The sequence below is a fragment of the Eleutherodactylus coqui genome, chromosome 1 (genome assembly GCF_035609145.1).
Source record: "Eleutherodactylus coqui strain aEleCoq1 chromosome 1, aEleCoq1.hap1, whole genome shotgun sequence".
In the NCBI taxonomy this organism is placed as follows: Eukaryota; Metazoa; Chordata; class Amphibia; order Anura; family Eleutherodactylidae; genus Eleutherodactylus; species Eleutherodactylus coqui.
The window spans coordinates 155,768,634-155,785,587 of record NC_089837.1 but is presented as its reverse complement, the minus strand read 5'-3'; the positions used below and the strand labels follow the sequence as shown (position 1 = coordinate 155,785,587).

Here is a 16,954-nt window from a genome sequence, read left to right as displayed (position 1 = left end):
TAAAGTATAAGAAGGATTTTTGAAGTTGCTTGTTTTATACAGTATAAAGGAATGTTTAAGCTTTTAGCATTAAGGGTAACTGGGAATTTTCGCAAAAACCCAATCCTCAGTGCATAGTCTACATTATCCTTTAATGACCCTTTGTGAAGTTTCTTAGAAGACCAGCATTCATTTGAAGAATGCATTCATTTTGCCAGAGGGTTTAGTATAGCATTGATCGAAGTAAGTTAAGTGTAAAGTGTATTATATGTATTATTATTAGAGATGAGCGAGCGTACTCGGAAAAGCACTACTCGCTCGAGTAATTTGCTTTATCCGAGTATCGCTGTGCTCGTCCCTGAAGATTCGGGTGCCGCTGCGGCTGACAGGTGAGTCGCAGCGGGGAGCAGGGGAGAGCGGGCGGGAGAGAGGGAGAGAAAGATCTCCCCTCCGTTCCTCCCCGCTCTCCCCTGCAGCTCCCCGCTCCGTGCCGGCACCCGAATCTTCAGGGACGAGCACAGCAATACTCGGATAAAGCAAATTACTCGAGCGAGTAGTGCTTTTCCGAGTACGCTTGCTCATCTCTAATTATTATATGTATAACATAATATATTATAGTGTGCATTGGCTGAGGAACGTGTGTACCATGTACTCTCTGGAAAAAAGGAGACTGAAATCACCAATCAAAAATGTAGAGGTCGAGGAAATGAAGCAGATCTCCCAGTGGAAACTTTTCCAGTACCCAATAAAATTATAATTTTCTGTGTCCTGCATGATTAATTCTGCTTATTACTCCTACGATCTTAGAAATGTTACACATAGGTCACACTTTCTTGTGGGAATCATATCCAATTGTTAACTTGTTTTAGTTCGTTCACATTTAATCTTATGTCTGAATCTAAGCGAAATTACATTTGGTTTAACTATTAAGTCTGCTGTCTGTAAAATAGCAATTTCATCTTCCACTGTATCACATACATCCTTTTTGGAAAGTGGAGTATATGCTCTGTTAGTCTTTGTTATGCTTTTCAATAGCCGGACTTTCGCATATCAATTGTGCTACAGATTTGGTATAGTCCTAATCTTGTATATAGTAAGTATCTAGTTTTTGAATGGTGTACTTTATTGGTTTTCTTTTGTTGTTGTTGCTTTGTTTCCAGAATTGCTTATTAGTGGACCAGTTTGTTGATCGGCATCCCCAAGGACTCAGCTTGCAATTTTCTAATGTATTACAGCGGTATGAAGGCAACTATACATGTATTGTGTCATATGAGGAAAATGCAAGAGCATATAATCTAACTAGGACCTTTTATGTCAAAACAATAGGTAAGCAAACCCTTTTAGGTGAAAGTATGGGTACTATTTATTTATTGCCATTGGCCACATAGATCTATCCTGTTTCCCTGAAAATAAGACATAGCATGATTTTTCAGAATTTTTGAGGATGCAAAATGATTTTTCAGGCTTTTTGAGGATGCTTGAAATATAATCCCTACTCCAAAATTAAGCCCTGCTAACAGTTAATTTAAAAAGTCAATTTAAATAGTGTCCAGGCAGCTATACATGTAAAAAAAAGTTAAACCTTTTTGAACAAAAATTAATATAAGACACTGTCTTATTTTCGGGGAAACACGGTAGCAGAGATGATATCTAAATTTGAAATGTTTGCTTAGTAAATTGGTTCTCAAATATGTTTGTATTCTACATCTTAATTTATTCTGATAAATTGTTTAAATTATATTGATTTTACCAAACAAAGAAATTCACCTAGAAGAGCTTCTAACTGCAATTGTATGGATAGAGGCAGTGAATGTTCAGTGCCTTTGAATATTGCAGATGCAAAAAGTGCGATAGGCAAGTATGGTTCTATCACTAAAAGTTAGTCATCATTAAAACGACAAAGAAAAATGGGTAGACATATACCAGCACCCTGTAGTATTGTTTAGATGTTAAATTGAAATCCACTCACCAGGTACGCGGTGGGACTCCTAGGTAGGGATCCCTCCGATATGTAGTGTTCAAGTTTGCATATTGGTATAACTCTTCGTCCTCTGTTCCAGGGTTCTGGAGAGATGGTTTTGGGCCCTCTAGTGACCAGGGGCTTACGGCCAAGCCGAAGAAGTAAAAAATAGAAAAGGCTTCACGCTCTGGGACTAGGGAGTAATCTTAAGACCTACTGGTGTAATGGTTATGTAAACGTATTTATTAAGATTCACTTATGCAATGCATTTCGGCGGACCTCTGCACCTTTCTCAAGCATAAAAACAAAATCCACAGTGTACACTTATATAAGCACAATCTGTTTGAGAACTTACAATCATAATTCCCGCCGAGATGGTCATCATGACGTCACAATGATGGGTTGGACTTTCGTCGTGTGTGATGTAAGTCATATGATCAGCCTACGTGGAACGCTACGTGCGTTCCAATACCCTTTTTCATTTATAAAGAAGGGTGTATTTCGTTGTACATGTGATACAGGTCACATGATCAGCCTACCCGGAACGCTATGTGTGTTCCATTCTCCATTTTCATTCATAAAAAGGAAACTCATTCATAGCTTCCTGATAAAGATTTGTTGAGCTCCTCCCCTCTGACCATATCAGATCCGTACGAGATTGTTAAAATTCAATCCAACATCAATGTTCTATATTGAAATTCATTAATAAATATATTCATTTAAAAAGACAACTTGATTCTGTACCTATAAATAATGCTAAATCAATTGTTAAGGTTCTAAGAATCCATATATATATATATATATACTATATATATATATACTATATATATATATATATATATACTATATAAAAGCAGCTAATATCATATGTAGATATAAAACTAATCAATCCATATATTTAAAATATGTATGTATATAAAAACAATACAAAACAAAACCGGACAAAATCAGTGCAGACATATATTTATATATATGATAGTGTACATATTTCTATCTCTATTCCTCCATACTGCTAGATTTTTTCCCAAACTTCATTTAAACCTCGTGGTGCTAGGGTGCCAAGTCGATACATTCCTTTTTTTTTTTTTAGATTTGGTGGAGATAGATTCTAGTGGAGTGACTTTTATGGTTCAAAGGGAGTTTTATTGTTCTGCCATGCATGTGCAACAAAAACAATGTTACATTGACAAAATTAACAAATAAAAAACAAATCCGTGTACAAACATTATTTGTCCCTGTTATTCTTGGTTTTGTTTTTTGTAGTAAGGCAGTTTATTTTATCTAATGAAACAATCCTAAACTTCTAAGCATCTTTGAAATGTCTAGCACTAGCATTTTGGTTAATTATAAACTTTTAATAATCTAGTTATCTCCTGCAAACATATGTAGACGTTAGGAGTCTAGTGAAACGGGGGAAAAAGAAGTAGAAGAAAGATTGTAGAAAGGTGGGCTAGACAGGGGGCGGGTGGTCTAGGTATGGGTGTTGGATGGGGAGGGAGATCCGGTCTGTACCTCTTAAAAGTAGGTATGAGTGATTGATAAGTTATTGATTCAAGCGACATGTTGGCCTTAGTTATGGTGTGTTCCCATTCCTGTTCGGGAGGGCCCCAGATTCTACCCATGTGAGTAACTCCGAAGAGAGTCGGAATTGGATCCATACCCACCAGGTCGCAGTGTACTTTTCGTATCTTAGTTCGTCCCTGGCAATGAGCTCTTCCATTTGTTTCATTTGGTCTAGGGCTTCCAGCCACATCAGTCTGGAGGGGGGTGTCGTGGATTTCCACTTTTTGGGAATTATCTGTCACATGGCCATTATAAAAAATCTTAATAAGGAGCTTTTGGAGTGTGCCACTGATCCTGGAAGCATAGATAGTAGTGCTATTTCTGGTGTGAACTGTATCTGGTTTCTGCTGACCGTGGAGTACAGAGTGTTAACCTCCCGCCAAAGGGGGCAGATCCGAGGACAGGACCACCAGACATGGACAAATGTCCCTCTGCCCGACTGGCATCTCCAGCATGTATCCGGATACTGGGGGAAGATCCTGGCTAGAGTCACTGGGGTCCAGTACCATCTTATTAATATTTTATAATTTAATTCTTGTAGTTTACTAGAAGTCGACATTTTGTGTGACAAGATATATGATTTTTTCCAGGAGTCCTCCGGGGGTGAACCACCAACATCCTGTTCTCACAGCCTCTCTATATCTTTCCCGCAATTGCGCGTTCCTCCGACTAGCATCTGGTATAGTGTCGAAATTGTGTATTGTACTGAAGAGGGTGAAATGCATGTTTTCTCGAAGGTGGTAATGGGACGGCTCAGTTGTTGGATAGTTCCTAGGGACCTAATATAGTGGCCAAGCTGTAGATACTGAAACCATGCTCCAGGTGGTGGCCTCCTATATCCAAGTATTTCGCTAAGCGGTTTAAGTCCTTCCGTTGAGACCACGTCCTGGACCCTTAGGATAGTGTTTGGAGAGCTGTCTGCTATCAGTGAACCTTTAAAGAAAGTGGGGAATTGAGGATTTCCTGTCAGGGGAGTAAGAGGGCCGGGTTTATTGATCAATCCTTTTTTAGTTGCGTACTCTAACCATGCTGATAGTATGTTTTCTGCAAAGGGTGATAGCCCAAGTTCTTTGTGTTTGTCTCTACCCGGTAGCCATATGAGGCCCAGACCCTTGGAGGGAACCAATTCCTGTTCAGCTTCTACCCAGGTTCTCTGTGTTCCGATGTGGAGCATGGAGTGACTTTTAAACCTTTTGTTTGACAGTTATGAATTTGAGAATAGTGTCTAGAGACACTATGTTTGGGGTATTTGTTTCTTATGTTGGATCTATGTTTTGCAATCCTCACCCAGAGAGCATTTTTAGTTTGTCCGACATATCTTATGCCACAAGGGCATTTCAGTAGATATATCGCAAATTTGGAAGCACAATTTGATCTTTGTTTGATCTTTAGGATTTCTTCTTTATCTTCTATAATCACTTCTTTTCTTCCCTGTACTATATGGTTGCACCATTTGCATTTTCTACCTCCACATTAGTATACACCTGGTTCGGACAGCCCCAATGTGTCTGTAGCTGGTTGTGCTTATATAAGTGTACATTGTGGATTTTGTTTTTATACTTGAGAAAGGAGCAGAGGTGCGCCGAAACGCGTTGCATAAGTGGATCATTAAAACGGGATGTCTACTCATCAAAAATTGTTTAAAAATATCATAAATTTAAACTTGTACAAACTACATTTTTCGTTGCATTAGTCAACATGGTTAGAGAGTCTACCACCGGTCACCATTTTTTGTCAATTCACCCATTGACACTGATCAGATTCTTTCTTAGCATTTAAGTTCCAGTCACATAAAATCCAGCAGTGACTGAAAAAGGTGCGACAAAATAAGGGCATGTACCAAAATCTAATTTTATCACCTATCTACGAGATAGGTGATAAAGGTCTGATCGGTGAGGGTCTCCCTGCTCAGACCGCTACCGATCCCGAGAATGGGCATCCGTTGTGCTCCTACTCCTCACTGTAAGCTTACTGCACCAACCACAGTGTGGAGTTGATTAAATGAAGTGACAGTCAAACATCGTCAGTGCTCCATTCATCTTTAGTGAGACTTCCGGAGAGTGCTGAGTACTTGTACTCTTCTACTTCCATTAGCCACACTGAAATGAATAGAGCAGCACCGCTCATGCTCGACTGCCACTTCATTCAATTTCCTCTTCATAGTGGAGTTGCAGGGAGCCGACATTGTGGAGGAGAGGAGGATAGAGCACCCCTATTCTCAGAATCAGTGTGGGTCCCAATGGTGAGACCCCCCCCCCCCCTACCGATCAGACTTTTATCACCTATCCTGTGTATGATGAATATCTTGAAAAAGCCTTTGCACATTATAATCAACTAAGAATACATGCCGGCAATGTTTGTTCTCGGATTTAGAATCCAATGAGAGAGGCAGCTTGGCAGAATAGATTGGCCAGCGAGCAGGTAAAGTCTGTAATTCCAAAATGCACAAAGAACCTAGCTAAACAATGCTAGGAACATCAAGGCTTTGGACATCATGATGGTCAAGGATTCAAGTTGCAATGGAGAAGATCAGGGTTCAAGTCATGGCATGTTCAGTTCCTGACAGCATGATTATATCAATGTAAACTATGCCTCTTTTCTATATGCATTAGAGGTTCCACTCGGAGCCTCTGTTGCAAATTTCACTAAATTACCATAAAAGATAAATATATTTTTTCTGATAACATGCAGGACTCCGTGATGGAAACCCCACAGGCCCCATTACAGTCAATGGGGTCTGCCAGATGCCATTGCTGTCCAAAATGTAACCAATCCGCCACTGTTGTCACTTTCATTGTTCTGCTGCTATCATAGAGTAGAAGAGTGGAAGTGTTTAACAGTGATGTGAACGCAACCTCAACCAACTCATGTACTGTTCCGTACATCTCAACTACCAAGACCATTGTACTACAATATTATAAAGGATGGGGGGGGCATCATGGATGTTTTAAAGCATCACCTTCAGACTGATCACATTACCACTCTACGTCTTTCCATCATGGTGCCCAAGGCCAATTGTTTTCACCTGAAGTACTTGACCTTTCACCTACTGAAAGTATTCCATGCTCAGAACTCTACAATGTAAACTAGCAAAATCTGTTCTTTCTTATGAATGTGTGCGCTGTTAGCCATATATATCATATGCACTGTGCAATTTGCCCTGTACAGTCATGTATTGTAATTATACTGCATTTGCTGCCTTACATGAGTGATACATTAGGTTACTATATGCCATTATACATTTCTTAGACATAATGTAGGTGTACTAAAATTGCAAAGTGTAAGCATAGTTTTAGATGTTTGTATGAAGGTCTTGAACATTTTAACTAGATTTTTATGGTTTGGTTTTTTTTATGTATTTTTAGCTTCCCATTTTTATGCAAGAGCCCCTGTAATGATAACTCCGAATGACAAACAGACGTTTGAGTTCCTAGTAGGTGAGTAACTAAATGTTTATAACTGATTATGTAAAGCACCGTGTTTTTAAGATAAATGTGTCTTTAATTTTGGCTACCATGACTTTAAGTTGTCTTTATTGGCCGATACAAATATAGTGCTGTGAAAACTGCTTGCTCCTTTCAGAAGCATTTGTGCGTGTGTTTTTTTGTATTTGGAGCACGTTGCTACTAGGAATTACAAAAAAATGTTTGAAAACCCCCTAATACCGTTATAAAATAACAAAGGGAATAATAATCCCACATCGTTTCCCTCGTGCCTCCACCGGTCTTTGAGAAAGGCATTTGGGGAAAAAATTAATGGGTCTGGAAAACTCTATTACCCTTTTAATCTAAATGACATACAAGTATATCATCTGTGGGGTCTTGTTCCACTGAGTTGTGTAATGTAATCGCAAGGTGCTGTTGCTATGATGGCCAGGGGCCTAACTGTGTCCTCCAGGTATGCCATATTAGTACTCTTGATAGAGAAAGGAAAGGGGTGGGGCAAACTCAATAATGTCAGAGGCTCGAGTCCCAGAAGAATATCCAGGATTCAGAAGCTTTAGAGAGGGTTATGAAAAACAAATAATGGACCTGGTGGTCTTCACATATGTGTTAGTCAAGTAGGTAGACCCCGACCAATGGCGGGTGAGCTAGATATGTAAAGACAAAAAAAATGGTATCTCGGCGCCACTCTCCAATAAAGGTCATAAAACAGTGGGATGAAATATCCAACTTCTCTTTGATTAAATAATTAAAAAATCAGCAGAAGATACTAGTTTCAGGCTGAACCCCTTCATCAGTCAAGCTGGGTAGGACTAATACACAAAGGATCCCTTCACAGATATAGATTAAAATTAAATGTCTTTTATTAGTATACTTTTAAAATTGTGGGCTCACATATAACACTTCTTCACGATACAAAAGAAAAGGACAAGTAACATATAGACAAAGAATAGGCCCTAGTAGAAATATGTAGGGTAACGTATCTCTCAGATAGATTTTTGGAGATCGATACCGCACATGAATATGGAGGAGGATAAAGGTCCAAATTTTTGGAAATCGATACCGCTCATGGATATGGAGGAGGATAAAGGTCCAGAAGAAAAAGGAATATTATCCAACTCCAGAAAATATGCGTACCTAGATATGGATGCGGTACGAAGGATAATACCTCTTTAGGGCACAATGTTGTAGTGTATATTCATGTTGCTAAGACAATTTTTCATAGCCTCTCATTAATAGCACAGTTGCCGCATATACGGGTGCTAATTATATAGGCTCATTACAGGTCAGTGGTATTGACCAGCACGTAAAAACGGCTCGCTATAGCCTCTCATTAATAGCACAGTTACCGCATATACGGGTGCTAATTATATAGGCTCATTACAGGTCAGTGGTATTGACCAGCACGTAAAAACGGCTCGCTCGACGCGTTTCCCTGCCCTTGTAGGGGGCAGTTCCTCAGGAGCACGGGTAATGGTTGCCCGTAGATACGTGTTTCTAAAGTTGTCGCATAGAAATGATAGAGCAACAGGATTGATGCGTCAGGATGTAGTCCTGCTATGGTTTAGTCCTGCTAAGATAAACCTACTCGATATTCCCGTTACCGCTCCTTACTAGCCACTTCCGGCGCGGCACTTGTATTAGTACCGGCCGGCCGCTCACCATCAGAGCCGCAGGCGCTACCTCTCCTACTCTGTCCCTGCTTCTTACCCCTGTTCAATCCAGCTAGGATTGATACTAGAGGGGCTCTGTCTTTCTTGGTCTTCATGATAGAACCTTGAATGGGGTATTATCCCCCAAACGTAGCCGAGTTTGCTGCCTTTCATCTGAAGCTAAACTTCCTGAGGCACATACTGCTATTTAGTTGGGCTTTACCTGTGAAGGCACCCGACCTGAATATAACACAGCTGGGAGGTTTACCAGCTAAGTTAAAAGGGTCGGCCAGGGATCATAGAAGAACACTCGCTTTTACTAATATCGAGTGACAGAGCTTTCTCTATCTGGGTGTCGCACTGATCCACATCGTTCATTGCAATGTGTTGACCAATGCGAACACCCTAATAGATATTGCAGGAACCCTCTAAGAGGGCACCCCCGGGCATCGCTATAGTGGCTAATAACTAAGCCGAAATAGCGGTCGCCATTGGGTATCTGGAAGCGCTGTTTGAGATAGTCATATACTGACATATATCACAGTGTACACCAGATTAAGTCAAGGGCCCTCTCTCTCTCTCAAATACTCAGAGAGTCCGACAGCGGTACTAATACAAGTGCCGCGCCGGAAGTGGCTAGTAAGGAGCGGTAACGGGAATATCGAGTAGGTTTATCTTAGCAGGACTAAACCATAGCAGGACTACATCCTGACGCATCAATCCTGTTGCTCTATCATTTCTATGCGACAACTTTAGAAACACGTATCTACGGGCAACCATTACCCGTGCTCCTGAGGAACTGCCCCCTACAAGGGCAGGGAAACGCGTCGAGCGAGCCGTTTTTACGTGCTGGTCAATACCACTGACCTGTAATGAGCCTATATAATTAGCACCCGTATATGCGGTAACTGTGCTATTAATGAGAGGCTATAGCGAGCCGTTTTTACGTGCTGGTCAATACCACTGACCTGTAATGAGCCTATATAATTAGCACCCGTATATGCGGCAACTGTGCTATTAATGAGAGGCTATGAAAAATTGTCTTAGCAACATGAATATACACTACAACATTGTGCCCTAAAGAGGTATTATCCTTCGTACCGCATCCATATCTAGGTACGCATATTTTCTGGAGTTGGATAATATTCCTTTTTCTTCTGGACCTTTATCCTCCTCCATATCCATGAGCGGTATCGATTTCCAAAAATTTGGACCTTTATCCTCCTCCATATTCATGTGCGGTATCGATCTCCAAAAATCTATCTGAGAGATACGTTACCCTACATATTTCTACTAGGGCCTATTCTTTGTCTATATGTTACTTGTCCTTTTCTTTTGTATCGTGAAGAAGTGTTATATGTGAGCCCACAATTTTAAAAGTATACTAATAAAAGACATTTAATTTTAATCTATATCTGTGAAGGGTTTCTGCAAACAATATATAGATTTTCATACCACTGTGATTTAATACACAAAGGATAGATGAGATCATTAAAACAATTGCAACCTACAGTATGCACATTAGAAGAGAAGAAGAGGGTATGAAAAGAGGGGGGGGGGAAATAATATGAACAAGTGAATAAATAAATAATATGAGTGAATGAACAAATAATGAAAAATCAATAAAATAGCAGAAGAACATGTCAAAAAGCAGAAGTGCATAAAATGAATGATCATATAAATAATCATAATAAATGGTAATAATGTCAATGATACAAAGCCAAAAACAGTACAATAAACTTATCATAGTGGCACGCAGTGGGTGACGTGTTGCAATACGCTTAAGGTTAAATAAATATAACTAAATAAGATTAAATGCAATAAGAAAAATATAAAATATTAATGCAATAGGGCAATATATAACATGTACGAAGAGCAAGATAAACACAAATAAAAAATTGTCGGGAAGCATAAAGCGAATTACATCTATTGGCAGAGAATTGTAAAACGGTGGATGGTGAATAGCTGTGTACAATATATATATATATGGATAAGAACAGATTATAAAATGAACAGGAGGGGTAGGGAAATACAATACATTTATACAGGCACATGAAACATACGCTCAAGTGTCTATGCGTGTGTGTGTGTGTGTATATATATATATATATATATATATATATATAAACTTTTCTAAATGGTAAATTATTGGATGGTATGAAGTGCATTGGTTTGGGAATAGGAGGATGGGTATAATGGAAGAAAGGACTTACCATCATTCTTGGGACTGGGGGGATATAGACCCAGAAGTGTTTGTGGCACCTGCAGAAATAGAGGTGAATAAAGGGGCTATGGGACCAAGAGCTGTGTGAGGTGCCTGATAGGGGTAAACATGGCGTAGTGATATTTTATATGAGCTGGATTGTTGGGCTGGCGTATGCACAAAGAGGAGAGGGGGTAATGTGGAACAGTGTGTCGGCGCAGGGTGAGAAGGACCCGAGGGGAGAGGGAGGGGGCGTGTACTGGACAGAGAGAGTGGATAGCGAATGAGCCGAAACATGCACGGAGGGAGGCAGGGGAGGCGAAGGGAACTTACCGATCTAGAGCGTCACACTGAACGAAATATGGGCGTAGGCAACACAAAATTTCTAAAGGAAAAAATGGACTTCCTGATTTTTTTCTTGTCCGCCCTGGAAGTGCTAATAGATATTATTTAATAAGTAATATGTACCAATGGTATCATTAAAAAATACAACTCATCCCGCAAAAAAACAAACATTCCTACAGTTATGTGGAAATAAAACAATGGAGAATTTTAAAAAGTTATTTCTCTTGGAATGTGACTGTGAAAAAAGACAAAAAAAACGCTTGCTACTTAAAGGGGTGTTCACATCTGAGGGCGCCTAATCTGCTTTTACCTCACTGTTTCACTGACTTTCGTATTCCAGACAGCTGAATGACAGCTGAGAGCTGCCCTTGATTGGTCCCTGCGCTGAGCCAATCAGAGGCAGCACTCACTCACCCATTCATGAATTCATGAATGGGTGAGTGAGAGCTGCCTCTGATTTGTGAGGCTGTGACCAATCAGAGGCAGCTCATTCAGCAGGCGGGGATTTTAAATCCCCGGCTGCTGAATACTATTCACAGCAGTTCAGGAGAACTGCCGGCCGGCCGCGGCTGAGGTGAGTATATATTTTTTTTTTTTTTACTTTTTACACATTTCTGGATGAATTTCAGGAAAGGGCTTATATTTTTAAGCCCTTCCCGAAAATTCATCGTGAGATCGCCCGCAGTCCATTGCTTTCAATGGAGCCGGCTGTATTGCCGACTCCATTGAATTCAATGCGCTGGACAGCTCCGGCCCGTTTCTAATGAAACGCGGCTAGGAGCAGATTTTTTGGGCGATTTTTCGGCCCCGGTCACGCGATTTGCGGATGCGCATCCGTCATGTGATCCGCAAATCGCGGGAAAAAACTCCCCTGTGACCGAGGCCTAAGGGTGACTACCCACTACAGTTTTTTTTCACTGCGAAATTCGCAGCATTTTTTTCTCTGCAGGGGTCTATGGGCTATGGGGCTTGTAATGTTAAAATCGCGATCCCGCAAAATCGCATTTCGTGGTAAATTGCGATTTTGCGCGATCGCGGTTTTAACATTACAAGTCCCATAGACCCCTGCAGAAAAAGAAAACACTGCGAATTTCGCAGTGAAAAAAAAACTGTAGTGGGTAGTCACCCTTAAACAGTGAATTAAAATGTTTCTGTAACTTGTAAGATGAAGACACAGTGTAGCTCTCTATGCTATGCTATTTCCGTAACTCCCATTCACTTCCATGGGAGTTGTGGAAACATAGAACAGACACTATGCCTATTTCCATAGAACCCTGCCACCGTTTGAGGTGAGATGAGGCAAGATGGGGTGAGGGGTCCTCATTCTAAGGATAGGTGGGCATCTGAGGTGATACCTGTATTTATCAGACATTTATGGTGTATCTTGTGGATAATCCATAACTGTTCATGATGGGAATACGCCCTTAAAGCCCAAACAGACTGTATTTACACAAGGGAATTTGGAGACAGAAAAATCCAGATTTAAAGGGCAATCCATATCAGAAATCGGCACATTTACCCACGGATTTCACTGCAGATTAGGCACAGATTTTAGCCTTCCTAGTGCAGTGGGTAAAGTCTGCATGAAATCTGGGTGAAGAATCCACAGTGGAAAATTTGGCAATGTCTGAGCTACCATGTGGAATGTCCAATAAATGAATGGGAGTTGGTTTGTTTGCAGGCTACACACAGATTTCGACATGAAATACGCTCCAAAATCCATGTGAAAAATTCTGTTGGGATAATAAGATGGTGCAACTGGTAATTTACTAGAAGGGGGCCAGTTACTATTTGCAATGTGCAGGAGATTAAAGAGTGTTGTGTGCTTCAAATATTACATCTTGTTGAAAAATAAGAAACAAAATGTCACAAATGTAGAATAATAAGTGACATCTGTAGGCTGCAAAATACTTTTTCACATTAGAGACTTACAAATTAAAAAATACATCAATCTTTCATTCAAAATCTTGGCATGATGAAGTTGTGGGACTAAGTACCCTGCACAGCTGTCATAGGGAAGAAAAGAATTTAGGATTGGAGATAAAATAATGCTGAAAGGAATTCTGTGCATAGATTTGTACAGTATGAATCGATACATATTAAGGGCTCATGCCCACGAGCGTCGCAGGATACACCCACAGATTTACGTCGCAAGAGTACCGCATGCCTGCTGGTGATCGTGAATTTCCGCGTTCTCCATTAATGCTATATAAATGGAAACCTCTGATGGCGTAAATCCGCGGCAAATAGAACATGCCGTGATTTATTTCCCGCTGCTAAAATCCGCGGTAGAATTCCGCATGTGAGCATTAGCAGGCAGAAAGCTGTTAGGTTCAATAAAACCTTATAGCTGCGCAATGTACGCGCGGAGTTCCACCACGGGGAAACGCGGTAGAAATCCATACGTGGGCATTCACCCTAAAAGTAGTCGTTTGTGTCTGATGTTAATGGAAAAGTTAATGTAACTGTGTATTATTTTAGACATGACCAAAGCTGACAACAGCAGATAAAGGCTTGAACATCCCAGTAGGTGGACAGCGTAGATGTCTGTCTTGTGGGCTTGAATTATCTCCTACTACAAACAGTCGCAAATGCTATCTAATGGTGGGTTGATGGTTGAATAACCGTCTGCTGAATAATCGTTCCACAGACCAGCCATACACATTCTAGTCCACACTAGCCGTGACAATCCTTGATACAGGCCATGTGTGTTCAGTAAGACTGGCCGACTGATGAAACCTCTTTCTAAAGGACGTTCTTTTAAAAAAGATCTTTTGTCGTGTTTTAGGGCTCAGTCAGACGAGCGTTTTTTTCACGCATCTATAGAAAAAAAAACAGAATGCATGTATAAAAAAATGTGTAACCGAAGCTTAGATTCGTACATAAATAGTGCGGCCCCGTTGAAAGCAATGGGAGGAGAAACAAATTAGATATTAGAAAAAAATTGCTGACAGTGAGGGTGATCAATGAGTGGAACAGGTTACCATGGGAGGTGGTGAGTTCTCCTTCTATGGAAGTGTTGAAACAAGGGATGGACAAATATCTGTCTGAGATGATTTAGTGATCCTGCACTGAGCAGGGGATTGGACCAGATGACCCTAAAGGTCCCTTCCAACTCTACCATTCTATGTCTGGGATGGTTTAGTTAATCCTGCACTGAGCAGGGGATTGGACCAGATGACCCTAAAGGTCCCTTCCAACTCTACCATTCTATGATTCTATGTATTGCAAGAACCACAACTAAGAAAATGATGCAAAATAGGCCTTTTAATATAGCCAGAAGTTTATGCCACTATTATAATGTACTGTACAAGGGAGGGGGCTCTGCTCACCAGGAAAGGAGGTTATAATAGCATGACTCCCCACTAGCAGAGAATAGCACTTTCTCTATGTATGCCAGTGAAGGTAACATTACTTCCGTTGAGTATACTGAGTCAAGTCACATTTCTGTTTGGTTAATATTGTTTAAAAACAATATTATTAAAGACGGATCCAAAATGGTCAACTTGTTTTTTAGCTGTAGTTTTTAGGACATGCATTTTCTAGTTCTAGTAGGGTCTAGAGTTTTATGTCTTTGAAATGTGGTTATACACACTAAAGCTTGCCATCAGCTATCTCCCTGATCTACCTTCAAGACTTGCACAAAACTGAGTTACGCAAACAAACCAGTTTTGTTGGTGAGAAGTAGACAAGTCACTGCCAAACACTCCTAACGGTATCTTCCATCAGAATAGGGGATCCAACATGCCCCAGGCCACACTAAAATGCTCCAGACATTAATTGAATGTCCATGGTGAACTTTAAGCCGCATGTATACATTTCACTTCTGTCAAATGGTCCTGATATTTTTGTTTATATCCTCCAGTATCTAATAAGTATGGGGTTGCTCTGTAGTTCGCTCCTCAGCAGGGAGCCAAGGTGTTGCTGTACTGAGAAAAACGCTGAAGGCCGGCACTATTCTCCTACTTTTTTTTAGACAGCCCATTGGGTACTTCTCTCATCCGTCTCTGGATATTTTTTTAATTTCTATTGCACTGAGAATGAAGATGTTGCTTTAATGTACCCCAAACTTTCTTAGTTCTTCTCCCCATTTTTCTTGTACTGTTTTGTTGGTGAACTCCATTGATTTCTGCGTTTATCATGTGGTAACTCGTCAAGCCGTTTCGAAAACAAAAACCGGTGAATGTGATGCAGTGTTACACCAGCGCTGTACCATCTTCATTCTCTGGATTGGAGGAAGTCCCCTTTAATAAACACTGACTATCCTTAGATTCAGTGTTGGAGTCCATGTCTTTGCCATTACCCTAGCATTATTTTTTTAAATTGCTACTTTCATTGACATTGCACTACGGCTGATTGGGTTGGCAGTCTCCCATCACTACTCATGATATTACATATTTTCTAGAAATCATGGCATGGTTCATCTCCATGCCAATACTTGTCAGCTTTTATGGGATGGAAAAATGCCTGTCATTGACCAAATATACGTTATATAGGCCATCAGTCAACTAACGTTAGTCCTCTACTGCTTTAGTTCCGATTTGCTCTTTCCTGATCTTTGTCAGATGTGAAAGTGGATTGTTAAGAGTATTACTATCTAGTAATGCTATGACATCTCACTAGCTTATGCGAGAACATTAAGATCAGTGGGGTTTTCACCTCTGAGACAACCACCAATCTTGAGAGCTAACGTGAGGGTCCTTATTCCCTGCACTAATGGCTACACCGTGTGCATAGATCCGCAACACAGCTTCGTTAAAGTGAACGGCACTCTGTAGTACCGTAGCTGTGATAATAGTCATGGTTTATATAGTAAGGCCAGGCTCACAACGCAGCCATTGAAAAGCATGGAAATTCGCTTTCTTGCTCACACTCGCAGATATGAATTGCATACGAATCCACGAACAGAGGAAAAATTGCTTTATGCTCTATTTTGCTGTGGACTCCGCACGGACAGCTTCAATTGGAGTCAAAGGAGGCCATCCGACCTGCAGCCTACATGCAATTAACATTGCATACAGGCTGCAGGGTTTCGCGCCATCATTAAGCGATGGCGTGGGAAAACAAATCCTAAAAAAACCTCTGTATTGCGCATGACCGACGGTGAGCCACCGCGGTCATTTGCAATACAAGAAAAAAAAGGTACAAAGGGTCGCCGGCCGGGCTCACAGACGGAATCTGCTGCAGGCCTCCCGCATGCGGAATCTGGTCCGCCCGTGTAGGCCCGGCCCAACAGACACAGTTCCCTTAAAATCAGCAGTGTCATTCAGGTGTTATCACACAGGGCAGATGAAGATAACCGTATTTCAGTTTCTCCTTGCCTCCTTGATATTTGAACACTGCTTACTATACCGTATCAGCAATGACTACAGTGTATTATAATTGTATTGTATCTCTATTTAGGAGGAGAATTGAATATTGAGTGTAAAGTTTATTTCTCCTACGTTAATAATTCATTTACTGATATTGGGTGGACAGTAAATGGGAAGACTGAAGGAGACTTTACTGACCCCAGATTGCATGTTAATGAAAGGTAAGGTAGATTTTACTACAATCCCAGCAATTTATCTGAAAATCAGTGATACTATCTATCTATGTTAAGATGGAAAATAATTGCAAATTCACATAAGAAGGAGGGCAAATAGTGTGTTAATGTCCATGTACACCTACATTTGTAATACTAAAATGATATTTATGAATTACATTTATTATAGTCTTTTGTCCTCTAAATTCCTTTTTTTGCATATAGAACCTCCTTCCAGCATTTCTAAAGGTCATTAATGTAGATCAGAAAGTACAGTACATACTT

The 16,954-nt window shown here is 40.5% G+C and overlaps 1 protein-coding gene across 2 annotated transcripts in view; it reads left to right on the top strand.

Moving 5' to 3' along the window:
• IL1RAP (interleukin 1 receptor accessory protein) overlaps positions 1-16,954 on the top strand; it is a 185,054-nt gene that overhangs the window by 143,487 nt on the left and 24,613 nt on the right. For both annotated transcript variants that reach the window (XM_066602080.1, XM_066602084.1), the window contains exons 5-7: positions 1,140-1,305; positions 6,868-6,939; positions 16,549-16,678. In XM_066602080.1, coding sequence (XP_066458177.1) covers positions 1,140-1,305; positions 6,868-6,939; positions 16,549-16,678 — 368 coding nt within the window. The remainder of the gene's footprint in view (positions 1-1,139; positions 1,306-6,867; positions 6,940-16,548; positions 16,679-16,954) is intronic.